Source organism: Acomys russatus, chromosome 7, assembly GCF_903995435.1.
Source record: "Acomys russatus chromosome 7, mAcoRus1.1, whole genome shotgun sequence".
NCBI lineage: Eukaryota > Metazoa > Chordata > Mammalia > Rodentia > Muridae > Acomys > Acomys russatus.
In genome coordinates, this window is record NC_067143.1 from 59,465,337 (window position 1) to 59,488,978 (window position 23,642).

Here is a 23,642-nt window from a genome sequence, read left to right on the forward strand (position 1 = left end):
CAGGCTGGCTTTGAACTTGTACTCCTTTTGCTGGGAATCTACTTGTGCCACCACACCTAGGCCTGTTTTTAAAATTGTGCTTTCATTTCTAAAATTCATTCATTGAAGGACATCTGGGCTTGGGTTTTTTTTGTTGTTGTTATTTGGGGTTTTTTGCTTGTTTGTTTGTTTGTGTTTTGTTTTTAGCTTTTCAAGACAAGGTTTCTCGAAAAACTAAAAAAACGTATATAATTTATTTTATGTTCATTTTGGCTGTATGTATGTCTCAGGGTATCAGAAGCCCTGGAACTAGAATTATAGTCCTAAACTTCCATGTAGGTGCTAGGAATCGAATCTAGGTCCTCTGGAAGAGAGTAGCCAAGGCTCTTAACCACGAGCCATCTCTCTAGCTCCCAGCTTTGTGTGATTTTTTTTGTTGGGGGGGGGGGGCAGTGTTTCTGTGTGGTCTTGGCTGTCCTGGAACTCATTCTGTAGACTAGACAGGCTGTCCTTGAACTCAGAGATTCGACCCCCTCTGCCTCCAGAGTGAGCTACCACTCATATACATAGAAACTTGGTGTGCGACTGCTTCATTAGCCTGCCTGCCCTTCCATCACAACATGGTGTTCTCTTGCTGCTATCACTAGGAAACGTGGCTGAGGGTGGAGCATGCTTAAGCATGGGCAAGGCCCTGGGGCAGTCTCCAGCACCAAAGATACAGAAGAGCGCAGAAGCATGGGTTGTTTGGTATTATGTCAAATCTGTGCTCCGTGAGCACTGGTGACACACGGTGTTTGGGGTACAATCTATTGCTGAGTTGTTTTTTCCCCCGAGACAAGATCTCAGGCTACCCACGCTGTCCACAAGCTCCTGGTCTCCTCTTGCTTCAGCCTTCCAAACACTGGGCATGAGTCTCCGAGCTTGGTTTAAGTTCTTTCTTTCTTTTTTTCCACACAGGGTTTCTTGTGTAGCTTTGGCTGTCCTGGACTTGCTTTGTAGACAGGCTGGCCTCAAACTCACAGTGATCCACCTGCCTCTGCCTCCCAAGTGCTGGAAAATGGTTACTTTCTACTGGAAGAACAAAGTATTTCCAACTAAAGTGGCAGCTCCTGTTGTCTGTTGAAAAACTATAGCAAGTGAAAGAATTCTTAGGGCATAGAGAAAATATTCTCAGCACAGAGTAGTTACCATACACAAACCAAAATAAACAGCAGGGTTCCCCCAAATCTAAGTTTTTATTTATTTGTAAAAGCCTGACTGACATTCATATGAATGAATATATATATATTTGGTTTGGTTTGGTTTTTTGAGACAATCTGGGTTATTGCCGGGCGGTGGTAGCAGTCTGTTAATCCTAGCACCTGGGAGGCAGAGGCTGGCAGATCACTGTGAGTTCGAGGCCAGCCTGGTCTACAAAGTGAGTCCAGGACAGCTAAGGCTACACAGAGAAACCCTGTCTCGAAAAACAACAACAACAACAAACAAAAAAAATCTTGGCTATCCTGTACTTGCTTTGTAGACCAGGCTGGCCTTGTATACATATCAATCCACTTGCCTCTGCCTCCCTAAGTGCTGGGATTATAGGCATGTGCCACCACACATGGCTCTCTATCTCTATGTGTATGTTTTTTTGAGACAGGTTCTTATATAGCCCAGGTTGTAGCCTCAAACTCACTATGTAGCCAAGATTAACAATGAACTTCTACTTCCCAAGTCTTAGGATTGCAAGAGTGTCACCATGAACATCTTCAATAATACTTATATAGTAATATTTGTAAACTTTTCCCCAAACAGCTATGTGTTTATTTTATTTGTAAAAGTAACAAAAGCTTTATCACTCAGTCTCTGATCAGTAAAAAAGCTTTGTTGCCGGGCGTGGTGGCACACGCCTTTAATCCCAGCACTCGGGAGGCAGAGGCAGGCGGATCGCTGTGAGTTCGAGGCCAGCCTGGTCTACAAAGTGAGTCCAGGGTGGCCAAGGCTACACAGAGAAACCCTGTCTCGAAAAACCAAAAAAAAAAAAGAAAGAAAGAAAGCTTTGTTAGACAACAATTCACACAGAAGACATGAGACCGGCTGCAATACTGACCAGTATTTTTTCCTTGTATTTGTAATATATGCACATATTAATACTGTGACATGAAAGGATTAGTCCACATTTTACAGGAGAAACAGGCTTTGAGATGATCAGATTTTGAAGAAAACAGAGGACTTCCCATGCCGCTAAAGCAACTGTTCAACAAACCAACTGGATCCTAAGAGCGCTTTACATCATTCTGTCCTGGAATAAAGGGCACACCTAAGTGGCCAAAACGGTCTCTCCCAAGAAGTGGTGGAGACACTAATCACCATGTAGAGGTGAGAAAGTAGAAGCTCTACAGGTGGGAAAGTGCTAATCAAGTGCTGTCCCAAAGGAAGCCTGAGGAAAAGCAACAATGCAGTCATACAGATGTATCATGCATGAAAGGTAATTACACAATACATTCTTGAAAGAACAGACAAAACTATATAAGACAAATTTTACAGTCATTGGAATGAATAAACTAGATTTAAGCACTACTGTCTTACTGCCAGTTGTCTCATTATAAAATAATGTCTAAAACTTATATGCTTAGAGTATTTACTTTTAGAACCCTTTTTGAGATAATAAAGACACTGTAACAAAATATTATTATCTGAATATACATTATCAACACCAATATGATACAGGTATATAACTGTCCTTTTATATATGTATGGTGGAAATACTGTAAAACCTAGAAAAAAGGATGAACAGACTGGACAGAATTTAAATTATCAGACTAATCCATGATAAAACTTTCTAAGGAAAACTTAAATAACTCATCCTTGCTATTTGGCATATGGAAAGTGCTGTCTGAAAAGAGAAAGAAAATGAAAGACTCCTTTTTGCTTCAAGCATTTGGTTTGTGCTCTGAATTTTTATTTTATTTACTTTCACTGTTCCTTAATTTACTTTTATACAGGGTCTTGTGACATTGCTCAAGCTCGTCTCAAACAAGCAATCCTCTGGCCTTAGTCTCCTGAACAGCTGGGATTATAGGTATGTGCCACTATACCCGAGTTCACTATTTTAGTTATTAATCAGATATAAAGGGAAAAAAATCTTTAAATAATTTAGATTAGCAATTTCAAACCAAGGCAGTATGAATGATGTCCCAGAGCTACTCCTGGAACAGTAGTGTGTAAGATATTTCTCAAAGGTCTGACGACAGCACTTCTCATAGTATACCAATTTCTGCTCTCTCTTGTCACATTAATGCATTATTTTAACTATCTCATAGGATATTTTACTTTTAAAATGCTTCCTTCTGTTACTAAAGAGATGATTTCAAAACATAAAATGAATACGCCTGCTAATCCTGAGATGATGATGGTGGTTGTGATGTAAACAAAACCTTGTTTCACTCAAATTTCTGTTTTAGTTTTTTTTGGAAGATGGCTGGCAGAATAGAAAGAAGAGCCAAAATCATTAGAATAAATACTGAGTTCCAGGAAACAGCTTCCCCTGCTGTTGTAAGCTGATACAAAGTTGTTCCTGCCTTAATTGCTACAAAAGAGGGAGGTGCAACACCTAAAAGAAAACACAAAAAAGGGTTGAGTGAGTAGCACTGGCAGACTGTCAAATAAAGTAAACAAAACATTTCTTGATACATATGCATGTTTTGTGCATATGTAAGTACACTATGTGCATGCAGTACCCCTGGAGGCCACAAGAGGCATCAGATCCCTAGACCCAGAGTTACAGACAGATGTGAGCCTCCACGTGGGAACTGAACCCAGGTCCTCCATAAGAGCAATAATCTCTCCAGGCCCTAAATCATATTTTAAAAATCAAATTTCTATATGCATATGTCTTTTAGAAATTCAGCTGCTTGCATTCCAAAGAAAGGATTAAGAATGTAGGTACTGGAGAGATGGCTCAGACGTTAAGAGCACTGCTTGCTCTTCCAAAGGTCCTGAGTTCAATTCCCAGCAACCATATGGTGGCTGGAACCATCTATAATGAGATCTGGTGCCCTCTTCTGGTGTACATGCAGGCAGAACACTGTGTACATTAAAAAAAAGAAGAAGAAGGAGGAGGAGGAGGAGGAGGAGGAGGAGGAGGAAGAGGAGGAGGAGGAGGAGGAGGAGGAGAGAAAGAAAGAAAGAAAGAAAAGAAAATAGAATATAGAGCAGGTACTAGGACGCAGGAGGCCCTTGGTCAATGCTAGCTCGCACCAGCACGACATGGGTTACTTTTTTTTTTTTTTTTAAGATTTATTTATTTATTTATTATTGGTTTTTTTTGGGGGGGTTGTTTGTTTGTTTGTTTTTGGGACGGGGTTTCTCTGTGTAGCCCTGGATGCCCTAGAACTCTCTTTATAGACCAGTCAGGCCTCAATCTCACAGAGATTTTCCTGCCTCTGCCTCCAGAGTGCTGAGATTAAAGGCGAGCACAACCTCGCCAGGTCCAGAAGTAGTTAATTTTTTAAAAAAGATTTATCTAAACTGGGCGTAGTGGTGCACACCTTTAATCCCAGCACTGAAGAGGCAGAGGCAGAGGCAGGTAGATCACTGTGAGTTTGAGTACAGCCTGGTCTACAAAGCGAGTCCAAGACAGCAAAGACTATACAGAGAAAAACCAAAAAACAAACAAACAAAAAGAGCACTTACTGCTCTTAGAGAGGACTCAGTTAATTCCCAGCACCCACGTGGCAGCTCACAACTGTCTGCAACTCCAAGATCTGACACTCCCACACAGGTATACATGCAGGCCAAACACCAATGCACATTAAATAAAAATACATATTTTTTTAAAAATATCTTTTCAAAAATTAAGAAAAACCCAAATGAGCCGGGCGTGGTGGCGCACGCCTTTAATCCCAGCACTCGGGAGGCAGAGGCAGGTGGATCGCTGTGAGTTCGAGGACAGCCTGGTCTACAAAGTGAGTCCAGGATGGCCAAGGCTACACAGAGAGACCCTGTCTCGAAAAACCAAAAAAAAAAAAAAAAAAAGAAAAACCCAAATGCTGAATCCTAGCAATTTGAACTAAAAAGAAAAACAGTAATCTTCCTAAAGAAAGAAAAATTTCTCAAAATTATTATTATTATTTGAAGTTTTGGGAATCAAACCCAGGGCCTTGTTCATGGTAGGCAGGCAAGAACACAACCCCCTTAAATAAATTGCTTTGTCCACTTATTAATTTCAAAATCTGGCATCAATTCCTTGATGTCTGTTGAACTTGCATCCCCTAGACTTCTGGTAATACCCATAATAAACTGGAGTTCAATTTTTAATTAGAACGTAAAGGAAAGAAGTTCAAAAACAGAAACTAGGTGTTCCCTTCTGTCCACTGAGATGGACAGCGGAGTTAAAAGGTGCTGTGTGGGAACAGTTGGTGCAGCAGAGAAAGTGCCAGGAAAAAGTCACCTCTGGCCAGTTACTAGTCATCACCACCAAGTCTTCAGGAAGGCCATAGGGCACCAGGAGCTCGGCCTGGGATGCTCACCAGAGAGCATGCAGACCAGGCTCAGAAGAGCCTTCGCCAGTAAAGTTCATGGCCCAGAGATCCTGTTACCTCTGATCTAACAGGCTCCCATTGGCAAAGGATGAAAGGGCTGCTGGGAGCAGGGCATGGTAGCGCAGGCCTTTAATCCCACCACTAGGGAGGAAAAGGCAGGTGGATCCTTGTAAGTTTGAGGCCAGCCTGGCATACAAAGTGATCCAGCTACACAGAGAAATCTTGTCTCAATCCTGTCTCCAAAAACAAAAACAAAAAAAACCCAAAAAAACAAAGAAAGAAAAGGCTGCTGGGCCAGAGTTGGGGTGGAAAAATATTCTCCTGGGGTTAAGAATGTGGCTGGTGGTATAGAATTGCTGACTTGACATACACAAGCTGGGAGTTTGAGCCATAGTATCACCAAAAAATAAAAATTAAAAAGAAAAGTAGCTGAAGGGTTCTGCTTAATTTACTAACGTAAAAATAGTATCTAGTAGCAAGTGTTCATTATTGCCAGGCGTGGTGGCACATGCCTTTAACCTTAGCACTTGGGAGTGGGTCTCTGTGAGTTTGAAGCTAGCCCGGGCTACAGTGCAGTCCAGGACAGCCAGGACTACAAGAGAAACAAAAACAAAACAAAACAAAAAACAAAAGAAGAAGAAATGATAAGAAAAGGTGCTCATTCTTTATAGACATGACACATTACTATACACTGAACAAGCTATCTATGTAGGCCAGGCTTTGTGTTATATATGGTACTGGTGATTTGCACAGAGACAATCTAGGCCAGCTGGACAGCTGGACATGCATACAATGTGTTGTCACATAGCATGCGCCGAAGGTCTTACCTAGAAAAGTACCAATAAAAAACACTTTCAATGGCACATTTATCACAGGAGACGTAATATTAATAAACCAATTAGGCAGAAATGGTGTGATCCTCAAAAATATAATGTAGTTAATGAGATGCTCTCTATGACGTTCTACCTGTTGTAAGAAAAGAAAGAACCAGTATCAGTTAACAGCAATCCTAAAGTAAGTTGCTTAATAAAAATGCCTTAAATTCTCATCCCAGACACATCACAGTTTACCCAACGGGAACAGTGCATGTTTTCTGGGGCTATAGCTCAGTAGTACAGCATTTGCCTACAGGATGTAAGGCACAGGGCTAAGTCACCAGAAAAACACACACACACACGTTCTCGCTGTGTGGTTCTTACTAGCCTGGAACTCAGCAGGTAGACCAGGTTCGCCTTGAGGTTACAGAGATCCACCTGCTTCTGCCTACCCAATATTGGGGCTAAAGGTCCATGAACCACACACTGAGTTAACTATTTTTAAGTAGATTATCATATGCATTTGCCATGTACACTTGAGGAGGCCAAAAGATATTTCTGCAGAGCAGGTTCTTTCCTTCCTTCACCTTTACATGGCTCCAGAGTCAAATTCAGCTGTTAGGCATTTGGGGGCATGATCTTACACACACACAGAGCCATCTCATCAGCCCCAATTTTAGTTTTTCTGGTGATGGGGCGGGGATGGGAGTTGATCCTAGGACCTCATTCATACTTGACAAATGTTCAACTTCAACCACTGAGCTACATGTCCTAGCCTCCAGTTTCCTTTTTTTTTTTTTTTTTTTTTTGGGAGGTTTGTTGTTGTTGGTTTAGGCCCCCCCCCCCAGCCCCCAGACAGGGTTTCTCTGTGTAGCCTTGGCTGTCCTGGACTCACTTTGTAGACCAGGCTGGCCTTGAACTCACAGTGATCCGCTTGCCTCTGCCTCCCAGGTGCTGGGATTAAAGGTGTGTGACATCATGACCAGCTGAGGAATTTTAATTTAGAACATAGCTGCTCTGGCACGAGATCACATCCAAAGACCTTCTAGGTCTGTGTGATCTGCCTGGAACACTGACGTGCCTGTAATCTTAGAAGAAAGATCTCTGAGTTCCAGTCAGTTCTGTTCTGAGTTGAGAGACAGTGGAATTTAGTTAGTGGCAGTTTAGTTCCTGGAATCCAAAGACACTTTTACATGGAGAGTTTTACAGAAACAGGTTGAAGAGAGATCAAGCTAGATACAAGTGAATAAGACAGAGCATGAATGAGAAGCAGCCAGAAGATCAGGACATATTGTCAAGTCGGAGGGGAGGGTGAAGCATGGCTTTAATCCCAGCATTTGTTAGGTAAAGGCAAGTGGATCGCTGAGTGCGCGGCCAGCCTGGGCTACAGAATGCGTTCCAGGACAGCCAGGGCGACAGGGAACCCCTGTTTTTGCTTTTTTTGTTTTGTTTTGTTTTGGTTTTTTTTTTTTTTTTTTGCTTGTTCTGTTGTTTTTGTTTTGTTTTGTTTTGTTTTTTCCAAAGCAGGGTTTCTCTGTGTAGCCTTGGCTGTCCTGGACTCGCTTTGAAAACCAGGCTGGCCTCGAACTCACATCAATCCTCCAGCCTCTGCCTCCCAAGTTTGAAGCCAGCCTGGTCTACAAAGTGAATCCAAGACAGTAAAGACCACACAGAGAAACCTTGTCTCAAAAAACAAAACAAAAAAAGAAAAATATGATTTTCAAAAAGTTTCTTATCACATATTTTTTTTTAATGATGACAGAACCAAAGAACCCACAAAGAAAGAAAACCAAAAGTTGATGCGTACCTGCTGCGACCATTTGACTGCTTTCTCTGTTAGGTATTTGTACACAACAGGTCTTCCAACCAAGTATGAGAGCATGTAGCAGAAGGAGGCGCCAAGGCCAGAACACTGGAAAACAAGGGGCCACATGCACTTTCTTTTTCCCATCTCCTTCCTGCAGATGCGTTACTGAGTTTATCTCTTCTAGGGCCAGGCAGGGTAGCCTATGTGACATCTCTAATTAGAGAATAGGAACCCATTTGATCTAGGCTTTTCCCAAACAAGATCAGCTAAAATAAACTGGCAGTGGTGATTAAACTTTTGACTGTATCTAGTAATTGCTGCTAGCCTTTAGCTTAAGAATACGCAACCTTTCCCGCCCTCCCCTACAGTTATGCATAAAGACCCTACTCCAACACAAGGACTCGCTTTGTAAACCAGGCTGGCCTCCAACTCACAGTGACCCACGTCCCTCTGCCTCCTGAGTGCTGAGAAAAATCAAACACTTAACAACTCATTATGAGACTTAACAGGAATCACTTTAACATTAACTTCTCCAAAACTGAGGTGTAAGAGGAGAGAGGCTGGCAGGGATAGACAGCATTACCATTCTCAGTGTTGTACTTATTTCCCAGTCTCCCAATCCGCCGCACGTACTTACCAAACACACAAGGAATAAGGCTAGAGGAAAGGGGTAAAGAAACCCGGAGAGTATACTGAGGAATATGGAGCCTGGAATAGCAAATGTTTGCAAGCTGTTAACTTCTAAGTTAAGGATTAAAACATAATGAATGTGCTTTACAGTATATACTTAACACTTGAAGAAATTACAATACAGAAATTATGTTAATAACCCAAAATAATTTTATGTAGTGCTATTACTTTGTGTTAGACTGAAGCCAGTCCCATGAGGCCAGGTGTTTTTCTACTTGTGGTTTCATATCTGCACTAAAACAACTTTCCTATTTTAGAGATTCTGCATATTTTAGTTTGGGGGCCAGGAATACCCAACTTATAGCTAAAGGATAAGTAAAATCTTTTTCTGGTTTGTTTTGGTTTTCGAGACAGGGTTTCTCTGTGTAGCCTTGACTGTCCTGGACTCACTTTAAAAAAATAAAGTTAAAAAAAAATAAAATTATAACCATATATCTAAAATGTATGTAAGCTGCTAGACAGGATGCCCCCAGCTCCCAGCTGACTAATGATACAAAAATGCAGTAAACAAATAAACACATCGGTAAGATGACGCTAAAAGAAAATCTAGGACAAACACCCAATAAGCACCAGGCAGAGACAAGCCGGGCGGCTCAGCCAAAAAAAGTCTTCAGTAATTTTTTCTTGTTGTTGTTGTTTTTGGTTTTTTGGTTTTTGTGTCAGGGTCTCATTTTATAGCCTTGGCGGGCCTGGAACTTTCTTTTTAGACCAAGTTAGATTCAAACTTGGAGATCCACCTGCCTCTGCCTCCCAAGTAATAATGCAGACTGTCTGTATTAACAACTGTACTGTGTCTTTACCAATTATACTCACATTATTCCAGCTGCTTAGTCGCATATTTCCTTTTTTGTTTGTCTTTCTTTCTTTCTTTCTTTTTTTGAGACAGGGTTTCACCATGTAGCCTTGGCTGTCCTGGACTCACTACGTAGACCAGGCTGGCCTCAAACACACAGTGATCCGCCTGCCTCTGCCTCCCAAGTGCTGGGATTAAAGCACCACTGTCTCAGGTTAAATAAAATAAAAATACTAGCTCACCACGGTAGCCAATGCAGGGAATCCTATCCTAACATCTAGTAGGTAGGCTCAGAAGGAAAGTGGGCTCATTGTCATTACTGGCTACATAGCAAGCCTAAGGCAGCCTGGGTTACATGCTACCCTGCCTTAAAAAAAAAAAAAAATAAGGCACAGGGCTATAACCCCGGCAGAGGCAGGCGGATCTCTATTAGTTTGAGGGCAGCTAGGTCTACAAAACCAGCCTAGGACATCCAAGGGTACACAGAAAAAACCTGTCCTAAACAAAACAAAACAAAACAAAACAAAAAAAAGGAGCTGAAGAGCACTGACTGTTCTTCCAGAGGTCCTGAGTTCAAATCCCAGAAACCATATGGTGGCTCACAACCATCTATAATGAGATGTAGTGCCCTCTTCTGGCCTGCTGGCTCACATGCAGGCAGAGCATTGTATACATGATAAATAAAATTTTTAAAAAACCAAAAGTACAAGAAGGGGTATGGAGATGGCTCAATGAATAGAAGCACTTGCTTTGGAAGCCTAGGGACTAAGTTTGATCCTTAGAATCTACACAGAAGTAGAAAGAGAAACCAGGCTGGGTGTGGTGACCCTTGCCTTTAATCCCAGCACTCAGAAAGCTGAGGTAGGTAGATTTCTATAAGTTCAAGTGGGCTCAAGGCTGGAAAGGGCTACACAGTGAAACCTTGCCTCAAAATAAAGCTAGTTTTATTCTATTTATTTTTAAATATTTAATTAAATTTGTTTGCCTATGTGTGGGGACATGAGTGGCAATGTGTGGGGGTCAGAGAACAACTCTGAGGAGCAGGTTCTCTCCTACCATGTGATGCTGGCACCAAATCCAGGACATCATGCTTAGTTGGCAGCAAGTGTCTTTACTTGCTAAGCCATCTCATTGGCCCCTGAATTAACATTTTAAAAGGAAAAGTCGTTATTTATAGCTAAACAGTAAATTTTGGAAATCTTACGTGAACAAACTAGAAAACACTTTTCGGATAAAAGGATACAAAATATATGTAGCAAAATAAGCAACCAGTACTTGTACATAAAATGTGTCCTTATATTTGGAGAGAACTTTTCCAAGAGCCTTTGCATCATCCATATCTCTCGGAACCTTCATATTCACTCTTTCTTCTCTTTAAAAAAAAATTAATAATGAAAAAAAATTTTTTTAACCAGAATTCCATGATAAAAAAAAATTCTAATTCAAAGTATGGGGTTTTAAACTAAAATGATGCAATGCAACTAATCTTTAATAAGGACAAACTCACCTTTTTTTTTAGGTTCAACAGTCTATAAGCACACACACACATACACAAAGTTCAAAATGATACAAACCAAAAATTAAAAGCATCTGCTTAAATATTGGCTTAAACTTTAAATAGGGCCAGGCATGGTGGCGCACGCCTTTAATCTCAGCCCTCGGGAGGCAGAGGCAGGCGGATCTCTGAGTTCGAGGCCAGCCTGGTCTACAAAGTGAGTCCAGGACAGCCAAGGCCACACAGAGAAACCCTGTCTCAAAAAAAAAAAAACAAAAAAAAAAAAAAAAAAAAAAAAAAAAAGAAAAAAAAGAAAAAAGAAAGGAACCATAGGGCTAGAGAGATGGCTCAGGTTAGGACCACTGGCTGTTCTTCCAAAGGTCCTGAGTTCAATTCCCATCAACCACATGGTAGCTCACAACCATCTACAATGAGATCCGGTGCCCTCTTCTGGTGTGTAGGCACATGCAGGCAGAATACTGTATAAATAATAAATAAATCTTTTTTAAAAAAGAAAGAAACATACCATATGAACATATTAAAATCATACTTAGCTGGGTGCATGCCTATAATTCCAGCAGTTGGGGAGGCAAAGGCAAGTAGTTCCAGGCCAGCCTGGTCTACAAAGTGAGTCCAGGACAGCCAAGGATACACTGAGAAACCCTGTCTCAAGAAACTAAAAAAGAAAAAAAACAAAAAAGAAAACTTAACTATCCAGGCATTATGATATAAGCCTTTAATCCCAGCACTGTGAGTTGAAGGCCAGCCTGGTCTACAACGTGCGTCCAACACAGGACTACAAAAGAAACCCCCCCTCTCAAAAAACCAAACCAAAACAAAATAAAAAATACTCAACATTCTTTTGGGTAATTTTTCTAAACTAAGTCAATAATCATTAATAATAACAATTCACTAAAACTTTTAATGAAATCACACTTTATACAGGAAAGACACATCCAACTCAAAATGCTGGGAAGTCCCTTCCTCTTCCCCTTTTGAGAAACAGCCTCACTATGTAATCTTGGCCAGCGCCTTTTTTTTTTTTTTTTTTTCCTTTTTTTAGAGACAGGATTTTTCTGTGTGGCCCTGGCTGTCCTGGAACTCACAGAGCTCCTCCACCTGCTGGGACAAAAAGAACGCAGCAGCACATGGTGAAAGATGAGCTCTCAGTCACTGAAGAATGAAGAGGTCAGACAGCCTTCTAGCCTGAAGAGCCTTTGAAGAGCCTTGCACGTGGACTATTAACCTTCCCCTCGAGAGCTGGTTGCTCAGGGACATAACTACAGACCTTGGCAGCTGCAGTGCTGGGATTAAAGATGTGTGACATCACCATCAAAAGGGATTCTCCTTCTCTTTTAATAAATTTTAATTTTGTTTCTTAAAAACAAACAAAAAAAGAAAGAAAGAAAAGCTAGGTGTGACAGTGCATGCCTTTAGTCCCAGCAGTGGGCAGACAAAGGCCAGCCTGGTCTACAGAGTTAGTCCAGGACAGCAAGAGCTGTTACACAAACTAACCCTGTCTCAAACAACAAACAAGCAAACAAACAAACATCTCCCTCCCCCCCAAAAAAAAAGAAAAGGAAAAAGGAAATGAAGGAAGGAAGGAGGCCTGGGGTGCAGCTCAGTTGTAGACCTGGGATGGTGCATGTGCCTACAGTCTCAGACTAGTGAGGGGAGGCAGCAGAACTGGAAGTTCAAGGTCATCCTTGGTGAAAACAGTGAGTTTAAAGCAGAGACAGTAAGAGACTGTCTAAAAAAACAAAAATGCAGGACAGTGGAAAGGAAACCAAACTGGAAATCTAAAATAACAGGGCTCGTGGGCCTACTAACATCCAGGGCTGGTACACAAGCACCGTGAATGGTCGCACATGCTCTGTCGCTGCGCCAGGCGTGGAGGCCTTCAATCTCAGCTCTTGGAAAACAGAGACAAGTGGACAAGAGGGACCCTGTCTTGAGGTTCTGTTGCTAAAGGAAACTTAGTTTCTAATTCATTTCAACTCTAAATAGCTAGACATTTTCAGTTTTCTCTTGTGGTATACTTACTCACTAAGCTGAGGAAAATTCCTATATACCAAAAACATAACAAAAGCTGCACATAAAAAAATGGACACCAGTATAAGGAGTGATGTTCTTGCTGACCCAGCTTCTGCACAAGGTTTTTCTGAAAAAAAAAAAAAAAAAAAGTACAATCAAAATAAATTTGCATTTCAAGGCAACTAATAACTCAATTCCTCAATTCCTTTCCTCTCAATAAACTGTTCATATTTTTGCCTACAACCATGGCATTAAACAAATTATTTCAACTTCTATAAGAACCATCCATTGGCCAAGTGTGCTGGCACATGCTTTAAATGCCAGCAATCAGGAGGCTGAAGCAGGGAGGTCTCTAAGATCAATTTGGTCTATACAATTCCAGGCCAGCCAGGCCTACATTGTAAGGCCTGATCTCAAAAAAACAACCTGACATTAACTATGGCCTCCACATGCAAACACCCACAAAACATGTATACCCCACATACACATACATAAATTATTCTTGGCATGATGAGTCAAACCTATAAACCTAACTCTCAAGATCTGAGAACAGCCTAGAGTATGCAGTGGGACTGAGACCAGCCTGTGCTATATAGTGAAACCTCTGCCTCAAAAGAAGGTAGGTGTGGGGCTGGAGAGGCTGGAGAGGCTGGAGAGGCTGGAGAGGCTGGGGAGGGCAGCTTAGTGGCTAAGACCACTCAGTGTTCTTCCACATTTAGTTCTCAGCACTCACGTGGTGGCTGCTCACAACCATCTAAAACTCCAGTTTTAGGGACTCTGATGCCTTCTGCTATCCTTCACAGGTGTCAGTATGTGGTGTATAATACATGTAAACAAACATTCATACATAGAAATTAATCTTTAAAAACAAGCTGGGTGTGGTGGTGCATGTTAGAGGCCAGCTTGGTCTACAAAGCCAGTCCAGTACAGTCAAGGCTACACAGAAATACCCAGTCACAAAAAAACAAGAACAAAACAAAAAACAACAACAATACGCCAAACAAACACATCACTGTGTATTACAACCACCTCAATAAAAAAATGTAGCTTTTGAGACAGATGCCTTTAATCTCAGCACTCAGGAGGCGGAGGCAGGTGGATCTCTGTGAGTTCAAGGCCAGCCTGGTCCACAAGGAGAGTCTAGGACAGCCAGGGATATTACACAGAGAAACCCTGTCATGAAAAAACTAAAAACAAAACTTAAAAAAAAAAAAGGCAGGTTTGGTTAGCAGGATAGAGCCCTAGGCAAGTATGGCAGCACACACCTACGTACCCCAGAACTTAGGAAGCTGAAGCAAGAGAATCAGAGTTGGGAGATAAACCCTGCGCTGCCCAGAGAGACCCTGTCTCCAGAAGCAAGCACATGAACACACACACAACTTGTTTTCATAAAGCTAATTGATTTTCCTCTTTATCAACTAAAAAGTAGCCTCAGAAGAGAAATAAGACAAATATATAAATACTGAATTCAGAGAAACGGTTTTTAATGGGCTGTCACAAAAGCAAAGAGATTACACATATAAGTGGCCTAGGTTTTTGTTTGTTTGCTTGCTTTTTAAAGATTTACTTATTTTACTTATTGCATATGAATGCTTTATCTGCAGAAGAGGGTATCAGATCACATTATAGATGTGGTTGCTGGGAACTGAACTCAGGACCTCTGGAAGAGCAGGCGGCATTCTTAACCACTGAGTCATCTCTCCAGCCCGGTCTAGTTTTTTTTATCCTGCCTGTTAGCTCTTAAAGACAGGCTAGTTTTAAATCTAGCTGAAGAGGAGGATATGGTTCAGCAAGTAAAGGCACTTGCCACCAAACCTGACAAACACCTGAATCCATCCCTGACACCCACACTATAGAAAGATAGATCAGACTCCTGCAAATTGTCCCACAACCTCTACATGTGTGTCTTAGAGTACTGTGTTCTGGCACATACATACATGGCCCACCTACCTGTCAATAAATAAACAAATAAAAGATTTATTTACTTTATGAATGAGTGCTCTATCTGCATGAACACCTTCATGCAAGAGGGATTAGATCCCAGTATAGATGGCTGCGAGCCACCATGTGGTTGCCTGGAATTGAACTTAGGACCTTTCAAGGAACAGACAGTGCTCTTAACCACTGAGCTACTTCTCCAGCCCCTTGGGGGGGGGGGGACTTTTAAACACACTATAATCTGGAATTAACTTGTTCCAGCCCAAAGTTTCAAGTTATTTCAGTGAGAAGCAAGTCCAGGAACACAAAGTATTTAATAGTAATATAATTGAACATTAACTGTTGTAAAAGTAACTTATATAAGGCAGGAGGTGGTAGCCCATGCCTTCAGTCACAGCACTGAGAGGCAGAAGCAGGCGGATCTCTATGAGTAGAGGCCAGCCTGGTTTACAGAGTGAGTTCCAGGACAGCCAAAGCTATACAGAGAAACGTCTTGAAAAACAAAACAAACCCCTACCCAGATCTACCCAATGGACAGGACATTCTTCACAGTTGAGTAGAGAGTGGGGTCTGACTTTCACAGGAACTCTGGTGCCCCATATTTGACCATGTCTCCTGGATGGGGAGACCTGGTGGCACTCAGAGGAAGGATAGCAGGCTACCAAGAAGAGACATGATACCCTATGAGCATATACAGGGGGAGGAGGTCCTCCTCAGTCACAGTCATAGGAGAGGGGAGTAAGGGGAAAATGGGAGGGAAGGAGGAAAGGTACGGGATAACAATTGAGATGTAACATGAATAAATTAATAAAAATAAAAATATTAATTAATTAATTAAAAAGAAAACAAAAACAAAAAAAGTAACTTTCATATGCCAGGTGCTATTACCCTCTCTGAGACTTACATCCTGTCTGCTAGCCTAGGCCTCGTCCTGGAAACTTCTAGCCTCCATACAACCTAATCTAGGCCTAGAATGTTGTATTCAGCCTCTGAGACTTACTGCTGACTAAACTCACCCTTGTTTTTTCTGAACTCTGGCTGGCGGGTTCAACACAGTTGTTCTGGCTCAAACTCCTCCGAGCTGACTGATTCGAACCTGGCTTCTCTAGGTTTCTGACTGAATTGCTCTGCTTGGCTTTATACTAACCTCAGCAGTATGTTCTAACCTTCTGGCCCTTTCTCATTCTCTGGCTTAAACGTTCTGTCTTCAACTGTGTCTAGCTTGTTCTCTTTCTGCACCCTGTCTCTGTGAAACTCTCCCAGTAAAACTGCCTCCTCTCCTCCTCTCTCGGGACAGCACTAAGCCCTCCTTTTCCTGTGTCTTCTCATGACAGTTGGTCATATCCTATTCTGGCAAATCTTTCACTCTGTTTGCATCTCAATTAGACACTTTCCAATATGGCTGCTTCCTTCTAAAGGTGTGGGCTAAGGACATGTCTGTATTCCAGCCAGAGTAGCCATGTTGCTGGATTAAAATCCCTCTATAACCAGTAATAAATTAGCTTTTCACTGTGAGAGCATTTGTGAACACAAGAATTGAAGAGCAGAGGCAGGCAGGCAGCTCCTGTGAGTTGAAGGCCAGGCTGGTCTACAAAATGAGTCTAGGACAGCCAAGGCTACACAGAAACCCTGTCTCAAAAAAACCAAAAAAAAAAAAAAAAAAAAAAAAAGGAAGAAAGAAAGAAAGAAAAGAAAACATTGGCCTGTGAGGTGGTACATGCCTTTAATCCCAGCATTCTAGTTCTAGGCCAGCCTGGTCTACAAAAGCCAGGATAGCCAGGGCTGCACTCAGAAACCCTGCCTCAAAAAACAAAAAGCAAAAATTAAAATTAAAAAAAGATACATGTGTTCTATACAGCCGCCATATCTGCACTTGAAATGCATTAGCTTCTAATCTTCCTGAACACAACTGCTATACTGGTTAATATTATTAGTGAATAATATTATCATTGTTATTTCACTATTATCCTTTCCAACTTCCTTCCAGGCCAAGGGAACAGCTTGAGAAACAATCATATACTTTCCAGGTCAGCCACGGTTACACAGTGAAGCCGTAAGGCAAGACAAGACAAAACAAAAAAGAAAAATAGCCCCAAAAAACCAGTTCTCCCCAGTAAGGAAGGACCTTGCCTCCTACCTTAGTGAACTCGCCCATTCTCTCCAAAGATGTGTTCACAAAATCAGCTTCCCTTGTTTTGGGGTTCTGTTTGTTTGAGACAGGGTAGCCCTGCCTGTCCTCAGAGACTGACCTGCCTCTGCTTCCAAAGGGCTGGAGTGAAGGAGCATCCCATAATGTGCAGCTTGTCTTCTCCTTATCTTCTTTTGCTTGTCTAGAGACGGGGTTTCTGTGTGTAGCCTTGGTTGTCCTGGAATTCTTTACAGATCAGGCTGACCTTGACATGGAGAGCAGGTGGGTCTGACTCCCCGGCGCTGGGGTTAAAGGTGAGCCCCACCAATGCCAGGCCCTTGTCCTTATCTTTGTTAAATGTTAACAGGATTCCTTCTAGATCCTGCTCTGTTAGTTGTTTCCACTCATCAACGTCTTCCATTCTTTCCTCTTATCAGCACCTTTTCTCTAGCTTCTAAGTATAGCCTCAGCACTTGGGGGGCAGAAGCAAATGGATCTCTGTAAGCCTGAGGCAAGCCTGGTCTACATAGTGAGTTCACGTACAGTCAAGGCTAGACAGTGAAAACCCTACCCAATAAATAAATAAAGGGATGAACGTAGCCTCAAAAAATAAAAACTAACCTTATTGCGCCTCTATTTCTTTTCTGATTTAGGGATGGTTTTTGGTTTGTTTGTTTTTTTGTTTTGTTTTGTTTTCCACCCTGAGTCTCTCCTGTGTATCCTTGGCTGTCCTGTACTCACTTTGTAGACCAGGCTGGCCTCAAACCGACAGTGATCCACCTGCCTCAGCCTCATGACTGCTAGGATTAAAGTCGTGCACCACCATGTCAGGCTGGGATGCTTTAATGTAAGAGTCTGGCCTTCACTCAAAAAAAAGGGAGACTCAAAGGTGACCTTGAACTCCTGATCTTCCTTTATGCATTGCAAGTATAACACATACACGCCCCAAAACAAGAAAATAAGGAGAAAAAAAAGCCACAAAACCTTACATACACAAAGCAACTGATGGTGGCACCTGGCTGGAACACCAGCACTGGGGGAAAAAAGAGGTCTATTGCCAAAAGATGGAAACCAGCCTGACTCACACAAGTTCTAGACTTGGTCTATACAGTAAGACCCTCTCAGTCAAGAAGTGCTGTGGTCTGGTATATAATGGCTACTCTTGGGATCTTACTACTTGGAAGCTGAGGAAGAAGGTGAGATCAGCTTGAGATACCTGGTGAGCCTCTATCTCAAAAACAAACAAACACCATTCACTAAGTGTTACAGATTTGTAATTAGATTGTATCACCAGTTTTCAATCAAAGGTTATCTAAGTGGCAAGTTCCTATTTACAAGTAATAAAAATTGTTTTTCCAGGCTGGGCGTGGTGGTGCACTTCTTTAATCCCAGCACTCAGGAGGCAGAGGCAGGCGGATCGCTGTGAGTTCGAGGACAGCCTGGTCTACAAAGTGAGTCCAAGATGGCCAAGGCTACACAGAGAAACCCTGTCTCAAAAAAAAAAAAAAAAAAAAAAAAAGTTTTTCCAATCCTAGAAAACTGGTTGCTAAGGAGTTACTACTAATGGCAACATGACAGCAGAACACTAAACTAAGTCCTAGCACATAAGAGGGGCCACATAATCTCTTGCTACAAAGAGAATTCCTAACATTAGGAGAAGTCAGAAAAGAGGAAAAATTTAGAGTCACTAATAAACAAGATGAACTTAAAGAATTTTTTTCTAACAATCTGACACCATGCCAAATTTCTGCCACCCAACAGAAACCCTCCATTGGTGACAAAATAGCCTCTTTATTGACACACAGAAAGGGGTGACACTAACCTTCCAGCTTAACGTTTCCCAGAGCTCCACATCCCCTTCTTTATCCCCACTTGTCTAAACCCTACTTCTCCTGGAAGGCATATCTTCACATCTCTATCCTTTGGTTTATGTAAATGAAGCTTGCAAGTCATTTGATTTAAAAAAAAAAAAAAACCCACCATAGAGTCATTCTGAAAGTTTTATGTATTATTATTTTATTATTTAGTAACTCTAAGGGGGAACAACAATAAAAACTCTAGAAAACTGAAGACTGTCTCAAGCCACATGACAATTATTTAGCTCCACAGTTTATACCCAAATACATAATCTTATAAGAGCCAAACTAGACTACGACAGACATTTAAAATTAGCTGAGAACACATTTTCACTGTTGGTTTTTTTTTGTTTGTTTGTTTGGGTTTTGTTGTTGTTGTTGTTGTTTTTCTGTTTTGTAGCCCTGACTGCTGACTGCACTGGACTTTGTATACCAGCCTGGCCTCAGAGATCCACCTGCCTCTGCCTCCCATTGCACTGGGATTAAAGGTCAGTGGTACCACACCGGCCCTATATGTATTTTTTTTTTTCTTAAGGCTTTTTGTTTGTTTCTCTGTGTAGCCTTGGCAGTCCTGGACCAGGCTGGCCTCACAGCTATCTGCCTACCTCTGCCTCTGCCTCTCTCAGTGCTGGGATACTGACCCAGCAAGACTTTTATTATGTGTGTGTATCTGTGTCTGTGCAGGGACGCAGACCACCCTGAAAATGGGACTAGGTCCCCTGGAACTAGAGTTACAGATAGTGATTAGCTGGCATGTGGGTGGCGGGAATTGAACCAGTGTACTTAACCACTGAAACACCTTTCTAGCCCCTTCACTATAGTCTTACAAGACCATTAGCAGTGGTGGAAGACAGCAGTGTGAGTGAGCCACAAACTTAATGGTCTTTGTTCTGATCACTTCAGATGTTTGAGCTTCAAAAGCACTCTAAAGAACATAATCACAAGAGCCGAGGGTAGTGGCGCACGCCTTTAATCCCAGCACTCGGGAGGCAGAGGCAGGCGGATCGCTGTGAGTTCAAGGCCAGCCTGGTCTACAAAGTGAGTCCAGGATGGCCAAGGCTACACAGAGAACCCCTGTCTTGAAAAACCAAAACAAACAAACAAACACAAAGAATGTAATCACTTTAGCTGCTGAAAAGCAGGGAATAATTTTATGTCATGATAACATCAAAACACTTAACTTTCTATATTTAAAGCTCCAAGAACTTCAGGATGGTGGAGTAGATGAAAAAGCTTTTGAATGAATCTCCTTAGTAACTTTTAATATTTATTTACCCTCCATTTCATAAAAGCCAAGATAATGTAAACTGTTCTGTTTATATCATGGTACAACCGATTAAGCATTTTAAAATTCAGTTATAAATCAAATTCTGTGTTGTGGCATACTCCTTTCATACCAGCTCTAAGGCGGCCAAAAACAGTGGAAGAAAAATCCAGCCTGGAGATGGTAAAACAAGCCTTTAATCCCACAATTCTGGAGGCAGAGGCAGGAGAATCTTTGAGTTTGTAGTCAGCCTTGTCTACAGGTCCTGTTCAGCCAGGGCTACACAGAGAAATGTCCCTCGAACACAAACCAATCAGACAAATCCAAGTTATAAGCCACGGCAAATGAAAACACAAGATCTGATAGGTTTTGTTTTGGTTTGGTTTCTGGTTTTTCGAGACAGGGTTTCTCTGTGTAGCCTTGGCTGTTTGGAGTCACTTTGTAGACCAGGCTGTCCTCGGACTCACAGCAATCCACCTGCTTCTGCCTCCCGAGTACTGGGATTAAAGGCGTGCGACACCCCACCGGCTCTCTGACAGGTTTTTTGACACAAGGTTTCTCTGTGTAGCCCTGGCTCTGTAGACCCGCTGGCCTCGATTTTTAAAAGATTCACCAGCCTCTGCCTCCGGAGTTCTGGGATTAAAGGCATGTGCCAACTCCTCCCAGCTAGGATCTGACACTTTGAAGTGGCACCTGGAAGGGCAAGTTCTTGCTCTTAATCACAAGCTCAGCCTGGCTCTGACTCTGTCATGTACCTGCATAGCCCTCAGTTTGCTCCTCTGTAAAACAATGCGGAGACTCAAGCCTCTAAACACCTGTCTAGGGAGCCTGGGTAACCAGCCTCGCTTCGGCAAATCGGTGTCGCTGCTGCTTTTAAACTGACGTCTGTTGAGAAAGTACCTAGTAAGAGTCTGACCCTCCGCCGTGCGGGGTCCCCACACCGCTCTTGCTGCGATCCTCACCCTGCGACCTGCTGGGGTCCCCCCGCTCCGGCCTCTGGGGTAGTGTCAGCTCACCCTTCAAGTGTTCTCTGCTACCTTGCGCGGCAGAGCCCCGCGTCCCCGCCGTCCGGTCGCCCGCGGTGGTGGAGTGCTGCATCCCCGACTGCGATCGCTCGGCGGCGACTCTGCCTTTCGCCATGGCTGCTGCAGGGAATCAAAGAGCACCCGGCGGTGCCGCGCCCCCTTGAACGACTAAACTCCTCCCGCGTCTCCCTTCCAGCACCGAGGCGCGCGGCACAGCCACTTCCGGCGCGACCCCCTCACCCGAAACGACCTCGTAGGCTTGACGCTCCGCCGAGCGATCTCCGACGAGGATCCGCCCCGCGCCGCCCACCAGGCTCGCGCGCTCCCGCAGGCCCAGTGACCGCGAGACGAGGCAGGGGAGGGCCCCGCCCCCTCCGGGGCCCCGCCCACCTCACGCTTGCCCGGCGCATGAGCAGTCGCAGTGCCAAGTCACGCGTCTGCGGCCTGAGGATCGACGTCTCCGCGCAGCTTTAATCCTGCGGAAATGAGGCCCGGAGTGCTTCAAACTCTTTGTTCCCGCCGACCGGAAGTACCTGCGCGCGACTAGTTGGCACTTCCTGACTGGCGTTTCCTTAGGTTCCGCTGCAAACGGGTCGCAATTAAAACGTGAGATAAGCCTATCTGAATCCCAAAAAACAGACCCAGAGACAAGGGGTAACGATGGAAGGCCACAGAGTGGCAGAAATGAGTTTGGAATCCAAGTTTTCTGGTTCAAAACAAAAGAATTCCCGCCTTTGACACGCCTGTCCCAAGTAAAGTCACCCTAGCTCATTATGTTTGACGTTTCCAGAGCCCTGATTTACGTTCTTGGCAGTTTTTCTACTCCTGCCGCTCAGAACAGCTATGGCAGTTTCTCGGACGTATATTAGGGTCCCCCCTTTTAAGCTTGTTTTGTTTTTGCGACAGATTTATCCGATCCTTGGTCATGCAAAACACAAATTTGCTACAGAGCGATCCCTGTATCCCACTAACGCTGACATCATCCCCGCCGCCCCTGCGTTAGCTTTGTTTAAAGCAGCTATCGAAGGTCATGAGAATTTCTTGAAAACAACTTGGCAGTGTATTTACAAATTTGGACCAAACACGAGGAAAATTGAGTTGTTCCTATCCAATAATTACATATATATATATATATATATAAAACCAATCTGACAGCCAGGGAGTTGGCAGCTTGGGGAGTTGGGGAGTAACAGTGTCTCCAAACTTGAAATCTTACGTTTGGTCTCTAGGACCCACATGGTGGTTGGTGAGAACCAATTCTTGCAAGTTGTCCTCTGATTTCGACGTGACATTCATGCAGACACATGATACTGAGTGTACTGTTAATTAAATTTTTAAATAGAGGGCTGGAGGGATGGTTCAGCGGTTAAGAGCACTGGCTGCTCTTGCAGAGGACCTGGGTTCAATTCCAGCAACCACATGGTGGCTCACGACCATCTGTAATGAGATATGGTGCCCTCTTCTGGCGTGCAGGCACACATTCAGGCAGAATACTGCGTGTGCCACCATGCAGGGGAGGTGGTTCTTCATTTCTTTTGAAGTCTTTTTTTTTTTCTTTCTTAAGATTTATTTATTTATTATTAGGTACACAGTATTCTGCCTGCACGTACACCTACAGGCCATAAGAGGGCACCAGATCACAACAACAAAAGAGCTAATTTAATGTAATGCCCTATGTCTTTGGAGCGCAAGAAGTAGGGTCCATTTTCATCTACATAGTGAGTTTGAGACCAGCCAAGACTACATGAGGTCCTAGAGGAGACCAGGCAGGTAGAGAAGAGTGAGAAGGCCTGGCTCTGGGTCCCAACATTTTCCCTAATTAAGAAATTGATTAAGAGCCAGGCGTGGTGGCACACGCCTTTAATCCCAGCACTCGGGAGGCAGAGGCAGGTGGATCGCTGTGAGTTCTAGGCCAGCCTGGTCTACAAAGTGAGTCCAGCATGGCCAAGGCTAACAGAGAAACCATGTCTCGAAAAACAAACAAACAAACAAACAAAAAGAAACTGATTAAGGGGGCTGGAGAGATGGCTCAGAGGTTGAGAGCACAGTCTGTTCTTCCAAAGGTCCTGAGTTCAATTCACAAAAACCACATGGTGGCTCACAACCATCTATAATAAGACCTGATGCTCTCTTCTGGCATGCAGGCACACATGGGAGAGAGAAACTTAATTAAGGACTAATGAGATGTTCTGTGGATAAAGGTTCTTACTATCAAGCCTGGCAACCAGAGTTGGGTCTCCATGACCCACAAGGTGGAAGGAAAGTACCATTTCACACAAGTTGTCCTCTGACCTCC

General features: G+C 43.0%; 1 protein-coding gene across 2 annotated transcripts; it reads right to left on the reverse strand.

Moving 5' to 3' along the window:
* Window positions 1–3,234: 3,234 nt before the first annotated feature.
* Window positions 3,235–21,685, reverse strand: Tmem41b (transmembrane protein 41B). Of its 2 annotated transcripts, XM_051149209.1 has the most exons (7): window positions 21,338–21,681; window positions 13,145–13,262; window positions 10,850–10,978; window positions 8,761–8,854; window positions 8,124–8,228; window positions 6,329–6,467; window positions 3,235–3,571 (listed from the first exon to the last, which is right to left on the reverse strand). In XM_051149209.1, exons 1-7 carry the CDS (start codon window positions 21,459–21,461, stop codon window positions 3,402–3,404), a joined length of 879 nt encoding a protein of 292 aa, XP_051005166.1. In that variant the 5' UTR covers window positions 21,462–21,681; the 3' UTR covers window positions 3,235–3,401. The 2 variants fall into 2 exon arrangements, with proteins under 2 accessions (XP_051005166.1, XP_051005167.1); XM_051149210.1 differs by lacking the exon at window positions 6,329–6,467 and having other exon boundaries at window positions 3,401–3,571; window positions 21,338–21,685.
* Between the last annotated feature and the right edge of the window lie 1,957 nt (window positions 21,686–23,642).